Source organism: Cottoperca gobio, chromosome 5 (genome assembly GCF_900634415.1).
Source record: "Cottoperca gobio chromosome 5, fCotGob3.1, whole genome shotgun sequence".
NCBI lineage: Eukaryota > Metazoa > Chordata > Actinopteri > Perciformes > Bovichtidae > Cottoperca > Cottoperca gobio.
Genome location: NC_041359.1, coordinates 25,592,819 through 25,615,159, shown reverse-complemented (window position 1 = coordinate 25,615,159; position 22,341 = coordinate 25,592,819). Strand labels below are relative to the sequence as shown.

At 42.1% G+C, this 22,341-nt stretch overlaps 1 protein-coding gene across 1 annotated transcript; it reads left to right on the top strand.

Annotated features, from left to right (window-relative positions):
* Positions 1–1,489: 1,489 nt before the first annotated feature.
* Positions 1,490–21,350, top strand: nisch (nischarin). The gene is given in 25 exon segments (XM_029430736.1): positions 1,490–1,761; positions 2,858–2,941; positions 3,200–3,382; positions 4,908–4,956; positions 5,328–5,491; positions 5,610–5,705; positions 7,386–7,481; positions 7,574–7,726; positions 7,852–7,920; positions 8,661–8,846; positions 9,469–9,597; positions 9,821–9,934; positions 11,703–11,880; positions 13,088–13,206; positions 13,399–13,481; positions 13,879–13,903; positions 13,905–14,167; positions 14,336–14,655; positions 14,957–15,168; positions 15,599–16,047; positions 16,396–16,562; positions 16,697–16,760; positions 18,197–18,335; positions 19,033–19,183; positions 21,178–21,350. Coding segments are annotated over 25 exon segments (3,747 nt in total). The 5' UTR covers positions 1,490–1,680.
* The last annotated feature ends 991 nt before the right edge of the window (positions 21,351–22,341 follow it).

The window sequence follows — 22,341 nt, the reverse complement described above, 5'->3', positions numbered from 1 at the left end:
TTTGTGATTTTAGTGAAATATCTCAACAACTGCTGTGAGGATCGCCATGAAGTTTTGGTTCCGACAGTCACGTCCCCCTCAGCATGCATTGTAATAACTAGACTTTGCATGTAGCGCCATCATCAGGTCAAACCTTTTATTTGGTTCTTTGGTTTATGAGCAAATTCCTGCAAATGTAATGACGTTCCCATCAACCTCAGCTGTAGACTACTTTGTGTTTAATGCTAAATAGGAAATGTTAGCATGCTAACAGGATAAACTAAGATGGGCACATGGTAACCATTATACCTGCCTAACATATCATGTAAGCATTGTCAGTGTGCATGTTAGCTCAAAGTACTGCTGTGTACAGCCTAACTGAGCTGCTTTGCTTTACACTGTTAGTCTTGTTTATAATTATCCAACCAGAAGAAGTAATGAGAAAATATGGAACATTTAATCAATATATAATGAGAGAAATAAAACATGAACTTTGTCTTCAATGTCAGCTAAATAACACAACAGCATTTCCTCTTCAGGGTGACCATTAAAACTAATTAAAAAACTAAAACCTGCAGCTATAAATCTCTGCTGTTACAATTCTGTTCAGTTAAAAAATATGTAGGTCAATTGAACAAAGCTTAGACCATAATATGACATAACATATAACTGTATGACTGCAGCTGCACGACCCCATGTGGCTGTGATGTATATTACACAGAGCAGTTTGAAGCAGGAGGGGGTCAGGATTCAGATGGCTACTTAAATTAAAGTACTAATACCACACTGTAAAAATACTCTGTTACAAGTAAAAACTTTGAAATGTTACTTAAGTGATAGTATGTATGTATAATCAAGGACATATATTCCTAATTAGCTAATTATAAGTATTAAAAGCAGAACATGTCCCCTGTGACTGTTATATAATATCATATATTATATATTTACTCATGCATTAATGTAAAAGAATGATTTGACTGTAGTAGTTTGTTGAGGTGATGCTTATTTTAAACTATTAAAGCTCTGAAAGTGGTGAGAAATGCCGTCACAAAGTAACACCTTCACAGTGTTTGTTTTATCCAACTAACAGCCCCAAAACCTCAACATTATTATAAAACATATTAAAAGAAAAGCAGTAAATCGTTACAGATGAGAAGCTTGGGTTATGACTTCATCGTCAAAAATAGTTTCTGCTGATCAAGTGTTCGGAAGGTAGGGAACATACATCACAGGTGTGGGGGCAAAGGTTTTTATTTATGAGGGATAAGCAGGGATAGGGTGCAAGGGTGGATGACATCATAAAGATATTTTAGTAGAACTAGGTTGCAAAGCATGGAGGATAAATTGTAGGTGATGGTGTGTGTGTGTGTGTGTGTGTGTGTGTGTGTGTGTGTGTGTGTGTGGGGGGGGGGGTAATTATGGGGGGAGGGATTGTGATAATTTTTTATTTTAAAGGTATTAGATTGCAAGTCTATTGTCTGATCCACCCTCCGGAGCAGGAGTTGGCGGTAATGCGTCGATAAGCTGGATGCCAAAAAAGAAGAAGCAGAAGAAGAAAGCTGTCAGCTGCTTTAGCAATACAACAAACATGGCGTCAGGAGGCGGCTGACTGAGAAGAGAAGCTGGGAATCCTCTAAAGCTGTGTTACTTGAGAGTTGTATTACTTAAAAAAGATCATATTTGCTTCGTCAAGATCTCAATATGGAGTCAGCCCAGTTTCCAGAGGATGTTTCGGAGAGGACAGTGTGTGTGGTCGGGTCAGAGCCGGTGGAAAACTACACTGTAAGCTACCTCCACGGTTCTTCTAGCCTAGCGCCAGTTATCTTAGCTAGCTTGTAGCTAGCCTTAGCTTCAGGTCTGTCAACATGACATTAAGTTAATGTTAACTTACCCTATAAGGGAATATATAAACTGTTCAGTTATTATGCTGTTTTGTTAAGTCGTTATGTCTTCATCTTCCTGAGGCTGGACTCAAATAACGACAGATCTGACAAGCTAACTGCTAACTGCTAAATGCTAACTGCTAACTGAGCTACCACAGTTACAGCGTTTCCTCTAAAGGTTACAGACCTGACTGCAGATCTTTATTTCTCCGTCAGGGATGATATTTTATGTCTTTATGGTGTAACAATCTGTACTGTTATGTCTTATTTATACTTTATTTAACCAGAAAGGTCCCATTGAGTTAAATCTTCTGCCTGGGAGCCCTGGTCATGCTGGGCAGCAAAATAAATAAGTTTCATATACGAGTACAAAATAACATCACAAATAAACAGAAACATACCAAAACAACAAACACTAAACGTTTAGCAGTCTACAATAATCAAGGCAAACAATGGCACTTGTTAAAAGCAACAGCATTGTTCTGTAAAACCTGATTTTAAAGTATGTTAACGAAGAGGTGAAGTATGCCTTGATGCTCATTCCAAGTTTGCAGGGCGTGAAAGGGAAAGGCATCCATGAGCAGATGTTTTCTGAGGATCTAGTGTTACAGCTACTGAAGTGATATGTCAGTAAACTGGATATGTACTGAGGTCATTTACCCAGTAAGGCGTTTGCAATAAAATTGAACAGATGGGTTTGTCTCCTTTTTTAAACACCGTGAAGTCCATTCAACAGTTTCATGTATAATTGCCAACGTCATTTTTGTGCATATGAAAATAAATCACTTGAAACTTTGAATTATGAGATAATATCCAAGGTGGTGGACTGCTTACTGTGACCGCTATGGAGCCGTCACAGAGATGGTTCATGACTGAAGTATACAACGTAGTTCACCTGATAGCAGGTGGTTGCATATTGGAGGAGATGGTTCAATGATGGTATTTGATCTTTCTCTGTTTAAAATGTAATTACTGAGTGTCCTGCTGTGTTTCAGGTCTATATCATTGAGGTGTCGGACGGAGAGCACAGATGGACTGTGAAACACCGCTACAGTGACTTCCACGACCTTCATGAGAAGGTAAGAGACCGAAGCAGGTCAGATTAATCTGCTTAGTATGTAATCTAAAATTACTGGAGACTGTATTCAAACCTGCAATAGAACAGAAAGCAGGAGCTTCAGACTGTGGAGTCCAAGGTGACGTTTAAATATCTTGTTTTGTCCGACCAAATGTCCAAAAGATATTCAGTTTATTTAAAACTAAGAGAAGCAACAAATCTTCACATTGGAGAAGCAGCACCCAGACAATGTTTCATCCTGATGTTTGTTTCCCTGCAGCTGACGACAGAGAAGAAGGTGGACCGACAGCTGCTTCCTCCAAAGAAGATGTTGGGGAAGAACTCAAAGAGTCTGGTGGAGCGGCGGCAGAAGGAGCTGGAGCTCTACCTGCAGACGCTGCTGCAGCAGTTCCCACAGGCCACGCCGACTCCTCTCGCATGTTTCCTGCACTTTCACCTCTATGTGAGTAAACCTGAAGCTCCTACGACCTTTGCCCATGTACAGTAACCTGTTCAGGTTTCTCAGCATTCTTATGCTCCACCTGATAGTACAGTTAAACATGTCATTGCAAACCACGGGCATTAATCTGCTGATATTACAGCCTTCTGGGAAGGCTTTCCACTAGATTTTGGAACCTGGCTGCCGGGATGTGCTCCCATTCAGCCAAAAAAGCATTAGTTTGAGTCTCTGTGCAGACCAGACAAGTTCTTCCACACCAAACTGGGGAAAAGATATTTACGGACGTTGCTTTGTGCACAGAGCATTGTCATGTTGAAACAGGAAAGGACCCCAAACTGTTTTTTAAGTACACTAATACATTTTCGGTTCTTCCAAAAAGCTGGAGGACTTTATAATCGAGATGCACCGATCGATCAGCCGCCGGTCGAAACCAGCCGCTCAGCTTCGCGTATCTGTTTTGTCGAATGATTTTACGTTGCGCGCACAGTGCAGCCACACACACGCATCATTTCGTCTGTGTTGAAGTACTTCAGCAAAGTGAAGAAGACATAAATCACGTACAGTGGGATATACTGTAACTCGTTCTCAGTTGGATTTTGTTTGTCCGGGAAGCTAGAGCACTTTTATTTTAAGATTTGTTTGCGTGAGAGTGAAAGAATGTCCTGCAACCTGGTGCAGCTTTGGTCTTACTTAGGGGTTATTTAATAGTTGGTAATAAATGTTTTATTATAAAAAATTTGGACTTTTGTCATTGTTTATAGATAAAATTATGTATTTTAAGTAATTTAAAGATTAACTCAACGTTTGTATCTAGATAAATATCTTGTCTGGTAACTGGTTCGTCTCTTTTTCTTAATTCTGTGACAACCTTTACTTAAATATCCTCAGATTTGTCTCAACGCTTCTGGTTCTCAACATGTTGAAAGTTGCTGATGGGCAGAAAACAGTTTTGTATGGTCACAGGATCAAATGTAGTGATAGAACAATGATATCTGTGTTTATATGTGAATATCCCCCCGTTTGAGAAGCGCTGCTGCAGGCTGCTGTAGTTAAAGGCTTTGTGGTGTCGGTGACCTGTGATCATATGATGATGTCCGTACAACAACAGAGCAGTGTTGTCCTCGGCACTCTGCAGAGAAAACAACCCTCTCATGTGATACGAGATGTTTTGTTGTTTATTATTCAGCTGCATTGATGCTGCACACAACTTCTGTATAATGCAATCATGAGTTTACTGTGTGAGGCCTCTGCAGGTGTTGCTGTCAGCCCTGATCTTCAAATGCAGTTGAACTGATCCAGGCTAACAGGATGTTATCCAGCTAACAATCCTTTTAAAACACACTTTGATGTGTGAATCTGGGATGAAGTTGCGTTGACAAAGCGGTGTTGAAAAACATTTTCCGTAGAGAGAGTTGAAAATATGAGCAGCTAATGTTATCAATGACGACATGAGATTATTTAATATAAGAGGAACTGTTTGTTATTTTGAAGTGAATCCAGTTTTTAACAAACACTTTGTCTCTTTCAGGAGATTAACGGCATCACAGCAGCTCTGGCTGAGGAGTTGTTCAACAAAGGTTAGCGTTCTTTCTGACCTTTGACCTCTCTCCTCTCATCCACTGTTTCTACATCTGTGTTGACGATGAACTCCTTCAGTGAAGTGTTGTGTTTCCACTTCATGCAGGCGAGAAGGCTTTCTCCCTGTAGTTATTACTATATTTGCCACTTTAAGACAAGTGCAGCGAGTCAGAATGCTTTGAATATAGAACTTTATTAATCAGAGACGATACACATACAGGATGTAAATGTGACGAATGTCTGGATTTAATTTTTACATTTTACTCTTCCTTGTTCACCGGCAGTTCATGTTTATACAACTAAATATATCCTGATGAAACAGAGTCTTGAGAGCTGCACAGACCGCTGAGTGTTTGTTTGTGTGTTGCAGGTGAGCAGTTGCTGCAGGCCGGCGAGGTGTTTTCTCTCCATCCTCTGCAGCTTTACTCCGTCTCCCAGCAGCTACGTCTGGCAAAACCAACCTGCTGCAGCGGAGACGCCAAGACCGACCTGGGACACATCCTGGACTTCACCTGCAGGCTGCGATACCTCAAGGTCACACGCGTCTTTATTTAACTCAAATCCCCGCCGTACAGTTTAGTGTTGGATCCTAACTTCTCTTTTAGGAGCAGACGTGGGGAATGTTCTCACTGGTTTTGTCTCTGTTGCTCAGATTGCTGGTGCCAGAGGTCCAGTAGGAACCAGTAACATCCAGGAGAGCAGTCTCCCCTTCGACCTGTCTGTCTTCAAATCTCTGCTGCAGATAGAGGTACCTGTCTGTTTGTGTCTCTGTGTCTCTCTCAAGGGGATTCTGTTGTCTCCACACATGCACGTACAAACCTCATGTTATTCGACATCGCAGGACAGAGGTGGAAGACGTACTCAGACCTTTTACTCAAGAAGAAGTAGTAATACCACAGTGTAGAAATACTCTGTGAAAAGTAAAAGTCTTGCATTTAAAATGTAAAAGAACAAACTGGCGTAAAGTTTATTTTGACTTGAATGTGGACGTAACGTGCTCTCTGTGGCCGTAACGTGCTCTCTGTGGACGTAACGTGCTCTCTGTGGAGGTAACGTGCTCTCTGTGGAGGTAACGTGCTCTCTGTGGAGGTAACGTGCTCTCTGTGGAGGTAACGTGCTCTCTGTGGCCGTAACGTGCTCTCTGTGGCCGTAACGTGCTCTCTGTGGCCGTAACGTGGCCGTAACGTGCTCTCTGTGGCCGTAACGTGCTCTCTGTGGAGGTAACGTGCTCTCTGTGGAGGTAACGTGCTCTCTGTGGCCGTAACGTGCTCTCTGTGGCCGTAACGTGCTCTCTGTGGCCGTAACGTGCTCTCTGTGGCCGTAACGTGCTCTCTGTGGCGGTAACGTGCTCTCTGTGGACGTAACGTGCTCTCTGTGGACGTAACGTGCTCTCTGTGGAGGTAACGTGCTCTCTGTGGAGGTAACGTGCTCTCTGTGGAGGTAACGTGCTCTCTGTGGAGGTAACGTGCTCTCTGTGGAGGTAACGTGCTCTCTGTGGACGTAACGTGCTCTCTGTGGAGGTAACGTGCTCTCTGTGGACGTAACGTGCTCTCTGTGGACGTAACGTGCTCTCTGTGGACGTAACGTGCTCTCTGTGGAGGTAACGTGCTCTCTGTGGCCGTAACGTGCTCTCTGTGGACGTAACGTGCTCTCTGTGGACGTAACGTGCTCTCTGTGGACGTAACGTGCTCTCTGTGGACGTAACGTGCCCTCTGTGGAGGTAACGTGCCCTCTGTGGAGGTAACGTGCTCTCTGTGGAGGTAACGTGCCCTCTGTGGAGGTAACGTGCCCTCTGTGGAGGTAACGTGCCCTCTGTGGACGTAACGTGCCCTCTGTGGAGGTAACGTGCTCTCTACGTGCTCTCTGTGGAGGTAACGTGCTCTCTGTGGACGTAACGTGCCCTCTGTGGAGGTAACGTGCTCTCTGTGGACGTAACGTGCCCTCTGTGGACGTAACGTGCCCTCTGTGGAGGTAACGTGCTCTCTGTGGAGGTAACGTGCCCTCTGTGGAGGTAACGTGCCCTCTGTGGAGGTAACGTGCCCTCTGTGGACGTAACGTGCCCTCTGTGGAGGTAACGTGCTCTCTACGTGCTCTCTGTGGAGGTAACGTGCTCTCTGTGGACGTAACGTGCCCTCTGTGGACGTAACGTGCCCTCTGTGGAGGTAACGTGCCCTCTGTGGAGGTAACGTGCCCTCTGTGGAGGTAACGTGCCCTCTGTGGAGGTAACGTGCTCTCTGTGGAGGTAACGTGCTCTCTGTGGAGGTAACGTGCCCTCTGTGGACGTAACGTGCCCTCTGTGGAGGTAACGTGCCCTCTGTGGAGGTAACGTGCTCTCTGTGGAGGTAACGTGCTCTCTGTGGAGGTAACGTGCTCTCTGTGGACGTAACGTGCTCTCTGTGGAGGTAACGTGCTCTCTGTCCATCTTCAGATCAGTGCGTGCAGCTCTCTGCAGATTCGAGGTCTGCCGTCTCTGAGGTCGAGTCTGGCAACTCTGAGTATCCACCACTCCACGGAAACTATGACGGTACGTTTAGATGGAATATTGCTCTGTAGTGTTTGTGCCGTTTCTCCTGTGAGTCTCGTACTGATGGTCGTGTTTGTTCTGGCATCTTCCAGTCGATCCTGGTGCCGGAGGCGAGCGAGTTCTCACAGTGGGAGGCTGAGGGGGCCGAGTCGGGCTGTCCCGTCACCGCTGTCATCCCCGTGTGGAGAAACCTGACCACACTGGACATGAGCCACAACGGCATCAGCACCATCGACAGCTCAGTGGTGAGACACGCACAGCGAACATAAACACTGAACTTCAGTCAATAACGGCATGTGATTAAAGGAACGTTTAGGCTCCATGTTCACGCAGCTTTCTGTTTTGCTCACTGAGTTTTCTTCTGCTGTAGAAACTGATTCCTAAAGTGGAGTTTCTGGATCTGAGCCACAACCAGCTGTCCACTGTGGAGAACGTCCAGGTGTGTGATCAGCTCGTCATTCAGCTCAGCATCGTTTCTAAAGTTGCAGCAAACGATTGTTTTCAGTTGATTGATGTGATGATTATCTTTTAGATTTATAAATTAATTGATTATTGTGTCATAACAATAGTTGAAAGAGCCTCAAATGTCCAAACGTGAAGAGAGAAAAGCAGTAAATCCTTATTCTGCTTAATGCATGACCTAAATGTTAAATTAATTATGACGTATATTTATACATTATATATTATTCCACTCTGTCAGCAGTTGTAACTCCATTATTTATTATTTATAGCTTCGACTGTGCAGCACTGACTAAACATTTTGAGCAATAATTCAACGATGCAATGCTCTGGTTAGCTCTGCATTTAATACTGCTTTTATTTATTTATACTGCATTTAAACTAATATTCTTATTTAAACTAGTCTTACATTTGAACACACTTCATACTTATATGTTGTAGTATACATATTTGTACACATTTGTTATTTTACTGTCATACGTTGTAATTTAATGTTCATGTTCTTTTATAATTATTTCTATTTTTCTTATTTCTTTATGTTTTATATACATTTCTTTTCGAGAATGGGATTAACCCAATTTCCCGACCGGGAATCCATAAAGTAATTTTCTGACGCTCGGCTGCTGCAACAGGCGGCTGTCCTGACGGCTGCAGTTATGACACACCTGCAGACGTGTAGTTCGTCATTAACGGCAGCACTGAACCGTCCCGTGTTTGCAGCACCTCTACAACCTGGTCCACGTGGATCTGTCCTACAACAGCCTGCGGGTCCTGGAAGCTGCTCACACCCGTCTGGGCAACATCAAGACCCTGAGCCTGGCCGGCAACCAGCTGGACCAGCTGACCGGCCTCACCAAGCTCTACTCTCTGGTCAACCTGGACCTCAGCCACAACCAGCTGGCCCAGGTGAGCCCAGCGTGGACGTCCAGATGGTCCAGTGGTCAAAGTGACAGAAATACATAAAGGAAATCTTTCCGGCATATTTGTTTTTGCATTAAAAGAAAGGAAAACTTGCGATACTAACCTGCTTTATTCAGTAAGATAATCTTCACAAATCAACATAAATTAAAGATTTTTGAGGCTTATAAAGATAAAAAGGAAACTTTCCATCTATCTAATTATATTTATTTATTTTATATAGCCCAATCTCACAAATGACGCATTTGTCTCGGGGCTTTACAGACTGTACGGCACACGACAGCCTCTGTCCTTAGACCCTCGCAGCGCACAAGGAGAAGCTCCCCAAAAGAAACCCCACAATTAAAGGGGGAAGAAACCTCAGGGAGAGAGTGAGGAGGGATCCCTCCCCCAGGACGGACAGACATGCAATAGATATCGTGTGTACAGGATAAACAACATAGTAAAATGACAACATCCATGTGACAGTAATGATAATGTGATCATTCCACTCTCTACTGTTGACTCTCCATCACAGACATTACAACTTACGACTGAGGAAGAACATCCGACCATGTGAACGAGTCAGTGGAGGTCGGGTCGAGTTTGTGACTTGTGTGTTTGTTTCCAGCTGGAGGAGATCAAGAACATCGGCTCTCTGCCCTGTCTGGAGAAACTCAACCTGTCCAGTAACCCCATGTGCATCATCCCAGACTACAGAACCAAAGTCCTGGCCCAGTTCGGAGACCGTGCAGCCGAGGTACAGAAACCACCACACTGTTTATATTACTGTTGCTTTCCACTGTTACTGCTGCGCAGGTACAACCCTTAACACCACACTGCTTCTCTCTCTGCTGCTGCTGATATTAAATGAAATACAACTTTATTAATCCACATGCTCATACTGGTAATAATACAATCAATATTTCTGCTGCTCCTGCAGCTTCTGCTCTTAATATTTTCGTTTGTCTCGCCGTGATCAGGTGTGTCTGGACGGTAAATTGACGACCGAGAAGGAGCTGGACACGGTGGAAGTGTTGAAAGCCATTCAGAAAGCCAAAGAAGTCAAAGACAGGATGAGCAGCGGCGACAAGAAGGTACGTTCTGAATCATTCAACAGGAGGCAGCATCAGACCCGTCGTTCCATCGTCTGTATCTGTCGGTTATATTGACATTCATAGACATGACATAGTTGAGCAATGTTAAGAATTTAGATAATGAATGTGTCATTAGCATATCCCGTGTAAATAAGTAGTTCACAAATCGTTTCTGTGCGTCACATACGAGGGTTTTTCAATATTATCAGTATCTCATGTTTTCCACTAATTTGACTCTTAACTCTGAGAATCTTCAACTCAAGCGAGTGTTGAATGTTACATCTTTCGTAGTCGTACTACTTAACCGTATCTTCCAAATGAATTAACACTGAAACCTTCGTTTTATCATTCTAACCTGATTACATCACCACAAATAGATTTGACTAATAATGAAATAATAATAAAATGAATTACTAACAGATCTCTGAAGCCTGAAGATTGTGCACATCAGCAGCAGAGTAAAGATGCAAAGTACAGCCAAAACATCAAAGGAGTATAGAAACAAGCATGAGCAGGTGTGTGAGGTTTGAACTTGTAACAGAAATGCATCAATTTCAACTGATCTGTGAAGTTTGTGAACTAAATCTGAGTTTGTTTAAACTGCAAAAGAGTGTGAGAGTCTGTGTAGTTTCTGTAAATGTGTAAAACTCACTTTTTTGCTATGAGAACATCAGAAAATATCTGTGGCCTATAATAATAATAATAATAATAATATTATTTATCATTATAATATAATTTTATATTATTTATAATATTATAATTGTATTATTTATCATTATAATATATATGTTGTATTATTTATAATAATATAATTTATTATTTATCATTATAATATAATTTATTATTTATAATAATAATATTATTTATTTATAATAATATATTATTTATTTATAATAATAATATTATTTATTATTTATTATTATAATATCATTTATTTATAATATTATAATTTATTTTTATTATAATTTTTATTTTTTATAACTGATGCTTTTTCTTGAATACACATTTTCATATTTAGAAGTATTCTTATATTTATACTTTATTAAATCAAAAGGTGAGATTGAGATCTCATTTACAAGAGAAATCATAAATAAAATAATAATGGTAATGACATAAAACTATAGTCATACAATTACAAGAAATGAAATATATATGCATATAGTCAACAGCATGGGAGCACTACAGCATTATAAACAAATGATGTAATACCGTCACCTAAAATCAATAAAACCTCTGACAAAGTGTTTGAATTGTACTCATGTTATCAGTGTGTCAAGTTGCAGTCTGCTCTGTAAATTATTCCACACCTCTCGTGCTTTTGTAACAAAAGAAATTGTCTTTTTCAAAGGATAATTAGAGTCTGTTTGATCTACCGTGCATAATAAATAACCTGAATCTAAATGTTTGATTGGTCCAGATTTCATGCACAGAAGCAAAATATTGATGCAGCTTGTTCACAGATTTCGGCACATTTACAGATTGAAAGAAAAGTACGAGTCCAGAGTCGGAAGTTTAAACTTTCAGCAGTTTAAGAACTTCACAGATCACACAACCTCCTACATGGACAGTTATGATGCAACGGGAGCACTACTGGACTGAATTGTTTTGTTTCCATATACAAAAAGAGCAGGACGGTCTGTGTAGATAAGAGTCTGTCTTTAACCCCGACTGTGTCTCTGCTGCAGCGCTGGTGCAGGTTGTAGGATGTGATCTTGATGTAGGTGTCTGCTGCTCTCTGAAGGCTTCCTCCTCTCTGTCCTCTCGTCAGATCAGTGAGGAGACCAGGCTGTCTGCTGCTGCACCTCCTCACCTCTCCTCCTCCTCTCCCCCCTCCTCTTCCTCCTGCTGCTCCTCTGCTGTTGCTCCTCCTGCTGTCACCTCTTCCTCTTCCTCCCCCTCCTCTTCCTCTTCCTGTCCGGCCCAGCAGGCTGCCTGCCCCAGCCAAGGTAATCATTTATGTATCAGGCTGTGCAATGCTGAGGGGGGCGGTTGGTGTTTCTGCTGTAAAGCAGCGGCCAGAGAGATGAGTATGTTCTGGAATATTGAACAGCTGATTCCCAAAAACAACAGCTGACCGCTTGCTGGTGCTGCAACTCGTGATAAGTAACCGTAAAACGTCTCTTCGGCTGATGAAGCTAACCCGCGGCTGTCACTGCGTCTTGTTTTAAAGCAGATCTCCAGCTTTATATGTCCTGTTGTAGACGCTTTGACTTCTGTTCACACTGGTGTTTTGTCTGTTTTATAACCTTTTATTTAAATTGTCATCAGTTGACTCCTCAAGCCTTCTTACATAAATGTTCTGTAGGTTAACCCCTAACGCACCACACAGGTCGACCAGCCTCATCGATTCTTACACATAATTACCCAACACGCTATTAGAGTCGTGGATTCCAGAGCTTTGTAGTCGACAAAGGACTCTTTCAACATGTTTCTTCAGACAACTTGAAAATCATTGGTTAAAGCTAAATACCCCCCCAAACAGAAAACACGATCACCTTGAAAAATACCTAACAAAATCAGTCTCGGTCTAAATGAACGCTTAATCCAGAATATTTTCACCGCTGCCGTCGGAGACGGGGAACTGAAGCCGTCATCGATGCGCTCTACAAAGCCGCCAGACTCCATTGACAAAACATTTTACCTCTCGGATCTGAACGAACCCTTTAAAACACCAAAGTTGTTTGAGGTTAATAAGAAACGGTCTCTATCACATCGTTTGTCCACCACAGAGCAATGACAAGTTAACTTCTGAGCAGTTAATGTCATGTGACACGTGACGGATGTAACATATGTTCCGTCTCAGTACCGGCTGCACACGGAGTGTCTGACTCGGACTGATTGAAACTGCATGATATAACATAACATATTAATTGTTACAATATTTTCCACTGAGCAGTCGTAGTTGTTGTTTCATATGTTTAAAATGTCTTTCTTTGCCAAATATATTTAATTATCTAATGTCAAGACAAGAAATTCATGTTTAAGAAGCTGCAGCCGTCAAATCAGTGCAGCATGTTCTGAACAACACTTTGTGAACACTTGAAATTATTCTGTCATATTTTAAGATGTTAAGCTCCAAAAATAATGACCGCAGTTAAACTTAGCAGAGCGCGCTCCTCACAGCCTCCTGATCTGTTTGGCTTCCTGATTCAGAAGTGACGAGCAGAGAAGAAGACGCTGCCCCCCCCAGTGCTCTCCCTCCTGTGGACGCTGCACCGCCCCCCGCGAGCTTTAACACCAACACGCACCTCCTGTCTGCTGACTCCGCCCAGGTGAGACGAGGGCAGCAACTAAGCACTCGATTATTACTTTTATTATTAATCATAAACAGTTTATCATTGAGCAATATGTAGTGATACAGAAAAGATGAAAATATGCAATGTGAAGAATGTTTAGATGTTAGTCTTGAGCTCTAATGTTTCGTGTGTGTGTGTGTGTGTGTGTGTGTGTGTGTGTGTGTGTAGGTACGACAACCTGCCGTCAGTCTGTCTGAACACACAACACTCCTTGGAGCTCCTATAAGCACTACGACTACAAATACTGTCTGGTCTGTATGAAATAACATTATTTACCATCATTTAAATGACTACAACTATAAAATATTTGTATAGTCTACAAAATACAGTCTTGTATGCATAACGTCTAATTCATCCAGACCCCCGGGCTGATCAGCGAACGTTACACACACCAGATCCATGCTGCATGTCTGTGCTGCAGCTCGCTGGTTAACCTTAGCTCATTCTAAATGTCACCTCACTGACTGCACTTCACTTAATGGCCACTACTGTCTTTAATAACAAGGATTTTTAATAGTGGCAGGGGTATTTATGAAAGTAAAATGAGCTGATGGGACAACGATCAAGAGACGGAGTCATATAAGGTGTTTCTTCTTCATGACATCATGGAAATAAAAAATGTTCCATCCCTGTCTCTCTCTCCTCCAGCTGCGTCTGCTGCTCTTCCTCCTCCTAGACCAGTTGAAACCACCTGCTTCTCGTGCAGCGCAGCCTGCTGTCCTCTACTTCCTTCTCACCTGCTCTCCCTCTCCTCCTTCAACAAAGACTTCATTACCCAGCTCTCCCTGCGTCTCAGCTCCACCCTGAAGGAGCAGAAGCAGGAGAGCGAGGAGGAAGAGATGGAGGAGGAGAGGGAGGAGGAGAGGGAGGAAGAGAAGAGGTCTGAATCCAGAGAGGTTCAGTCCCATGTGGAGGGCACTGAGGTGGGAAGTCTCAGGTAATTTAACCAGCAACCTCCTCTCACTGGTTTCTGAGATCTCCTAAAATCACATTTCTGGGACTTCCAGAAGTTCTTGTTGTGGAAACGCACGTTTTGTCTTTACCTGATGAAGTGTCGTGATATTCAAATGTCATTCTTGATTCATGTTTATGCTCATTATTCCAGTCCAGGCTCCAGGGACGGATACTTCGAGATGGGTCTGGATGACTCTGTTGAGGAGTCGGTCGGCTCCTCCTCCACGTCGCTCGCTGTTCCTCCTGCAGAGGAGCCCGGTGGCCACCAGGGGGAGCTGTGTGACGAGGAGGAGGAGGAGGAGGAGGAGGAGGAGGAGGAGGAGGTGGTGCAGGTCAGCAGGGTCCTGTGGTGCTACTGTGTTCAGGTGAAGGAGGAGGTGGAGCAGAAGGAGGTGTGCCTGGTGCTGACGGACCGGTGGTTGGGCCTGCTGTACCTGTCGCATGATTTCACATCGACCAATCAGGACGCAGGTACAGTCAGCCTCAGTTGTTGATTATAAAAACATATAAGCTGTAGTTTCTGCTTGTTTTTCATATTTGTTTGCAGTGAATTGTGACTTTTCTTTGTTTTTTGTGATAGTAAATCACTAAAAGGATCATTTTAATATATTATTTAATGAAAATGAGAGTAGTGACGCAAAAATGAACATTCCCTCCAACAAATCGTTCCGCCATGATGAAGATGGAAATGTGGACATTTTATACACCAACAATTAATCCTTAAATCTATATAATAATAATGAATGAAGCACATCTGTTCTCCTGTTCTCAGACCAGGACCAGAGTCCGTCTGTGGACGAGGTGCTGTCCAGCCTGCAGGTGGACCTGCTGCTGCCGTACTCGCAGGTCCTGCTCTCCTCCCGAGCAGAGCTCCCCGGCTCCTGCCTCGCCTTCGGCCTCCGAGCCGGTCCGACCCGCTGGTACCTGTTCTCCGACACAGAGGCGCTCCGGCAGACCAGGAGCGAGCTGACGGTGTTGATCCAGGTCAGAGAGCAGCACATGAGCCGGTCCGTGTGTTTAAAGGACAGATTCTGCTCAATTTTCTAATTGCTGTAAAAGACTTTTCAGTTTTGATTGTTTTAGTGGGTATTTCTTTATCTCAGGTGTTAACATCAAATACTGTTTTAAATATTACAGACTGCCGTGCAGTTTACTACTTTGTTGCCCCGAAAGCGTTTCATTATTATAATCTTTGTGACCAAAGAATATATTTAGTTGATGAGAATGATTTTTTTCTGCTCGGTCTCAAGTCTTGAAACTAACGGTACAACTTTCACATTTCTTCCACATGAATAATTAGTTTTTTAAAATGTGACCTTTCTTATTTTAAATGATTAAATCATGTCTGAAGCACGAGTCGGGCTGAAGTCTGTTCAGTACCTGGGAAACAAAAACCTCTTTCCTGTTTCTCCAGGCAGTGAAGTCCCAGCCTGACCCGGAGCTCCCCAACACTCCTCAGCTCTTCCCCCGCTCGCTCATCAACTCCTGGGAGCTGGAGGAGAGTCAGGGAGCCCAGGGAGGCTATCCCGCCTTCCTCCTCCCCTCCTCCTCCTCCTCCTGCTCCGACACCCACCCACTCCTGACAGACATCTTCTCCGACAGAGAGGACCCACGCCTCCCCTCTCTCCTCTTTCTCACCCACCGACACCTCTGGGTGCTGAAGATGGACTTCAGAGAGCTGGCAGAAAGAGAGAGGAGGAGTGCTGCCCCTCATCACTCCTCCTCCTCCTCCTCCTCTTCCTCCTGGTGCAGGCTGGTTCGTGTGCCCCTCGGCTCCATGGTGCTTCACCCCAGAGAGAGGGCTTCTCGGGTCGGGGACAGAACCAGCAACACCTCCTGCCCCGACCCAGAACACCCCCGCAGGTACAGAGGCTGTGATTAGATGGACGGATGTTTTCGTGTGTGTTTCAGATTATTAAGGAGGAACACTCTCGTATTAGCTTCATATCATACTTATATGTTTAGTTTATACATTTTGAAAGTACTTGAGTGTCTGCAGGGATTAATGTGATGATGTCATAAAATATGACAACAGAAGCTTTAATCCAAGTTTTGAATGTAGAAAAAAGACATTTGGTACAAACCTGACAGTAAATGTCCACATAGACTGTCAAACATTTTCTGTTCTAATTATTGTCTGCTCTGTTGTTTTGTTTCCTCTCTGTTAAGTATTTGTCATTATCTGTATTTGAACCATCATGTCGTGTGCAGGAGGACTCACAGTGTGGAGCTGCTGCTGGCCGGGCAGAGGCTGCTGCTGCTCTTCCCTCTGGCCCAGAACAGGAGCTCCTTCCTGGGGCAGCTGAGCCAGCGGAGAGCCTCTCTGGAGGGGCTGAAGATGGTCGCCCTGCCTCTGCCCTGTCCACAACACACACAAGGTTAAGATCGACTGCCTGCGCATACACTCGGAGCAAGAAGGGAAAATCCCTCCGGCCTTATTTAGGCTGATTTTATTCCTTTGCTAGTTTCTTCTCCCAGTTCGTTTGACTCGTCCTTGTTGTTTTGTTCTCAGGCCGTCACAGATCCAGAGACCAGTGCTGTTGTACCAGTACGAGGAAATCCCACAGCACCAGCAGGTAAACTTCTGATGACCTTCTCTTCATGTACCTCTTGTTCCTGCGTTTAGACTTAATATACTGCTGGGTAGTTCAGTAGCATAGTACTGCATCATGTCATATAATCATCTTTTATATGTAAAATAGTAACTTTAAGTGTTACATTTAATAAAAAGTACTCTCGTAGATGTAGTTAAGTAGAAATGCTCAAGTAAAGTACGTCAAAGTTGCAGTAGTTGAGTAAATGTACTTAATTACTTTCCACCACTGCTTACACACTTTGATTAAAGCCACACAGTTGTTTTCTTTTCTGTTTTTATTGATGTTCAGCATGAGATTATGAAAGGGGAGAGAGACGGGATGACGTGCAGCAAAGGGCCTCGGCTCGGTATGAACCACAATAATCTTATCTGAGCTCATTTATCACATTTATTTATTTAAAAGAAACCATGACGCAGAATCAATCCTGATGGACGTCAATGCAGCCGTAGTTTCAGCTCGTAATCACAAGAGTTCTGACCCGTATCAGATATGTGTAGGGTGATAAGAAACATCCGAGATATGTTTGAGGTAATATCCATAATACTTAGTTTGTCCACCAGACACACTTTGAATCTTACAGTGAACATTTCTGATCAATTCTTTAACAACTCCAAATCAAATGTTTGAAAGTCATATGTACATATTGTTAAAAAAACAAATATTACTGGAGTTTACATTTTAAATAAAGCATGTTATCAACAATGGAAGTCAAATAATCACAGTAGCTGGGACGATGTGTGTCTGATTCGTTTGTTTCCTTGATTGCTCAGCCGAACAATCGACATAGTGGAAGAGGCTCGACTCTCAAGGCTAAGTGGATTCTGTGCAGCACAAAGAGTTTACGCTCGGAGGTGTTAGCGGGTCCAACAGGATTCACTGATGGTGCGTTCCATTCGTACGGAGAAGTCGTAAATCAGAGCTGTAATTCAACCAAGTTCCAGTTCAACAAGTCGGCCAGCGTAGCTATGTTAGCCATCGTTAGCGATACCAGTGTTACGCTGTGTTCTGCAGCAGCATTTACTGAGACAGGAGTTCCCATAAACAGCTTTCACACTGTTGATGCGAGGAGAAGCTATCTCTGATTTTACAGTGAGGTTTGATGAGGTTGTCCGACTCCAGGGGGCGTTCCAGTGGAAATCTCCGACTGGGAACTCTGAAATACCGATTTTCCGGTACTAATGGAACGCACCATGAGCTGTGACTCGGGACCTGAGTCAGGCCAGGTCCAAATGGTCTTCAGACTAATCTGGATGCTGCAGGTCTCTGGACGTGCATCAGCTCATGTGGTGCACACATCATTACAGCAGAAGCACGACGTTAGGCCACGTTTCAGCCCTCCATTGAGTCGTACAACACAGGCTTATTGCTGTGGTTGATATTTATTTATTTTTCTTCTCCACCTTTCTCCTCCTCAGCTGGGACTCCTCCCGCCTTCAGGTGGAGGAGAACCAGCCGTCACCCCACCTCACCCCAGGTCTCTCCCCAGGACTGAGGCGCCTGGCTGGGCTCGGAGGAGAGCAGCTGCTGACCTACTTCCACAGATATATAGCAGAGGTAACACACACTCTCACACACTCACACTCACACTCACACTCACACTCACACTCACACACACTCTCACACTCACACTCACACTCACACTCACCCTCACACTCACACTCACACACACACTCACACTCACACTCACACTCACACTCACACACACTCTCACACTCTCACACTCACACTCACACACACTCTCACACTCACACTCACACACACTCTCACACTCACACTCACACTCACACTCACACTCACACTCACACACACTCTCACACTCACTCTCACACTCACACTCACACTCACACTCACACACACACTCACACTCACACTCACACTCACACTCACACTCACACACACACTCACACTCACACTCACACTCACACTCACACTCACACTCACACACACTCTCACACTCACTCTCACACTCACACTCACACTCACACTCACACACACTCTCACACTCACACTCACACACACACTCTCACACACTCACACTCACCAATATATTTTGATGACCATCGGGATGATAATAACGTGGCAGATATTCTGGTCTGGATAGTTGTTCTTGGAAATGTTTTGACCTGTGATGATGAAGTCCAGCAGATCATGTTTCTGTCCCAGTTCTTAGTGCACTGTCCGTGTTCAGAGACGCATCTTTTACCGTCTTCAAATTCCAACTCAACTTTTTCCCTTTTTGTTTTTGTGTCAGTCTGAGACGGAGGAGGTGAGACAGGTGTTGTGGCTGTCTGTGGTTCTCTACAAGTCACCAGAGTCTGAGCTCACCTGCTGCCTGCTGCTCTCCACTGATACGATCTACTTCCTGTTGGAAGACTCTGCCTCCAGCCTCGGCCATCACTCGGGTAGGATGAACGGACACGTTGGTTCAGTCAGAATGAGAAAGATTACATTGTGATGGGAGTCACTGCTCCTGCTGCTATTGTTCCATTTCTAATACCAGCTGGATTGAAACAAGTCTAAACCTCTGCATAATATTACTTAGTGTATTATCTGAAGGTATTACATTCTGCACATTATTATATTTATTTTTACCCCATTATAGTTTCCTAATGCACGGAAAGATCAGCTGTACGACTATCTGTGCTGCTGCCTCTGATATCACCGTCTCTACATCTACTCCTGTCTTTACTGCTTCTTTTATTACTAATATGTCTTCTTATTATTACTAATATGTCTTATTATTATTACTAATATGTCTTATTATTACTAATATGTCTTCTTATTATTACTAATATGTCTTCTTATTACTAATATGTCTTATTATTACTAATATGTCTTCTTATTATTACTAATATGTCTTCTTATTATTACTAATATGTCTTATTATTACTAATATGTCTTCTTATTATTACTAATATGTCTTCTTATTACTAATATGTCTTCTTATTACTAATATGTCTTCTTATTATTACTAATATGTCTTCTTATTATTACTAATATGTCTTCTTATTATTACTAATATGTCTTATTATTATTACTAATATGTCTTCTTATTATTACTAATATGTCTTATTACTAATATGTCTTCTTATTATTACTAATATGTCTTCTTATTATTACTAATATGTCTTATTATTATTACTAATATGTCTTCTTATTATTACTAATATGTCTTATTACTAATATGTCTTCTTATTATTACTAATATGTCTTCTTATTATTACTAATATGTCTTCTTCTTATTACTAATATGTCTTCTTATTATTACTAATATGTCTTATTATTATTACTAATATGTCTTATTATTATTACTAATATGTCTTATTATTATTACTAATATGTCTTCTTATTATTACTAATATGTCTTATTATTACTAATATGTCTTATTATTACTAATATGTCTTCTTATTATTACTAATATGTCTTATTATTACTAATATGTCTTCTTATTATTACTAATATGTCTTATTATTACTAATATGTCTTATTATTACTAATATGTCTTATTATTATTACTAATATGTCTTATTATTACTAATATGTCTTCTTATTACTAATATGTCTTCTTATTATTACTAATATGTCTTATTATTACTAATATGTCTTCTTATTATTACTAATATGTCTTATTATTACTAATATGTCTTATTATTACTAATATGTCTTATTATTATTACTAATATGTCTTATTATTACTAATATGTCTTCTTATTATTACTAATATGTCTTATTATTACTAATATGTCTTATTATTACTAATATGTCTTATTATTATTACTATATACCCTGAAACAACCACTACTTTAGCTAACTCTGTTACTTGTACACATTTTTAAGTTACAGAGTAACTTCTGTATTTTTCAACCTGAACCCTCTTTTCTAATGTTTGGTGTCTAAGTGACGATGAACCATTTTTGAAATTGGTCCAGTGTTGAGCGAGATGGATGCAAAATGGGCTGCAATGTAATACTTCAGTGCAATTTCACACTGTGCATGTACGTGCACTGAAAGTGCTTGTTTTTCTCACTAAAGGGCTCAGATAGTTAGAATAAGTGTCCGCATAAAACCGCCTGTGTTGGGTCCGTGACTAAAACGAGCACTTTTAGTCGACGTACATTTGTGCGTAATTGTCCGAAGGATTACATTACTGCCGGCTGCAGCGCAAATGTTGTTCCCACACAAACATTGGAAAATAGAGTCCTTTATAACGCCACACATCTTACCTCCACTTTCTCCTAGTGCTACATGTAGAGTAATGCTAAGCTAACGTTGATGCATACAAATAAATAAAGTTAATAAAACAAACCCCAACATGGTCCAGGTCAGCTGCAGTTTGTTTTCTTGTGTGTAGTTTCTCTGTTAAATCTGTTCTCTCTTTGTCCGTCTGTCTGTCAGTGTTGGATATTATGGACTCTGGAGATCCGGACGTCTGTCTGTGCTGCTGTCTGTCCATCAGACTGTCTGATCTGCTGTCTGTCAACGTGGGACTGTTCGACCAGTACTTCAGAGTCGTAGGTCAGAGGATGAACACAAACGACTGCTGTTTAAAGCTGATGTTACTCAGGTGACAGTAATAACCGTCTGTCTGTCTGTCTGTCTGTCTGTCTCTCTGTCTCTCTCTCTCTCTCTCTCTCTCTCTGTCTGTCTGTCTGTCTGTCTGTCTGTCTGTCTGTCTGTCTGTCTCTCTCTCTGCTCTCTCTCTCTGTCTCTCTCTCTCTCTCTCTCTCTCTCTGTCTCTCCTCATCTCTCTCTCTCTCTTTCGTGTCTCTCTGGTTCTCTCTTCTCTCCATGACTTGAATCCAAGTCGTTTGACCTCGTACCACGACACTGGCATCTATTATGTAGAAGATAAGATTTGAAGATTTAAATTGCAGATTTTAACACAATGAATAATAAAACAAGCTTTTAAAATAACTCACTGTTAAAGACCAAACCAGTGGTTTCCAACATCTTACAAAAAGCCGTGTGTACTCGGGGTCACACCTCAGATGTCAGTGTTTCTCACGTGATTTCATGATCTCACCATAAAATCAGAGATTACAGGAAAAAGTCTGAAAACTGTGATCTGATGACGTCATCTGTAATAATATATCAGTCAGAGCGAACAGCGCAGTACATTTACTTTAATACTTGCAGAACTTCACTTGTAATGGAGTATTTGTACATGATCCGAATACGTTTTCCACCACACTCACGTTCTGGTCCTGTGCAAATCTAACGTTCTTCTGACGTCAAATATTGAACACACTTAGTCTTTGCTATGAACCTTAATTCTGCAGCTCCCAACTTGCCTTTGATAAAACAACGTGTTTTGGCTTTTAGGACTCTATTAGCTCGTCTCCCCGTCTCATGATAGTGGAACTGAGTCACATCGAACTTAGAAATATTAGGTTCTCACCTACAGACGCCATTAAATCCTATAAACAAGTCCTGGAAGTCTTTCATTGAGTATTTGAAAAAGGCTACCATCAATCCAGATGACGCCATGTTCTTCTGTATTTTTAGTGTCAAAGTGAATTTGTGTTAAACAGATTATTCGTTTCGGACCAGACAAACCTT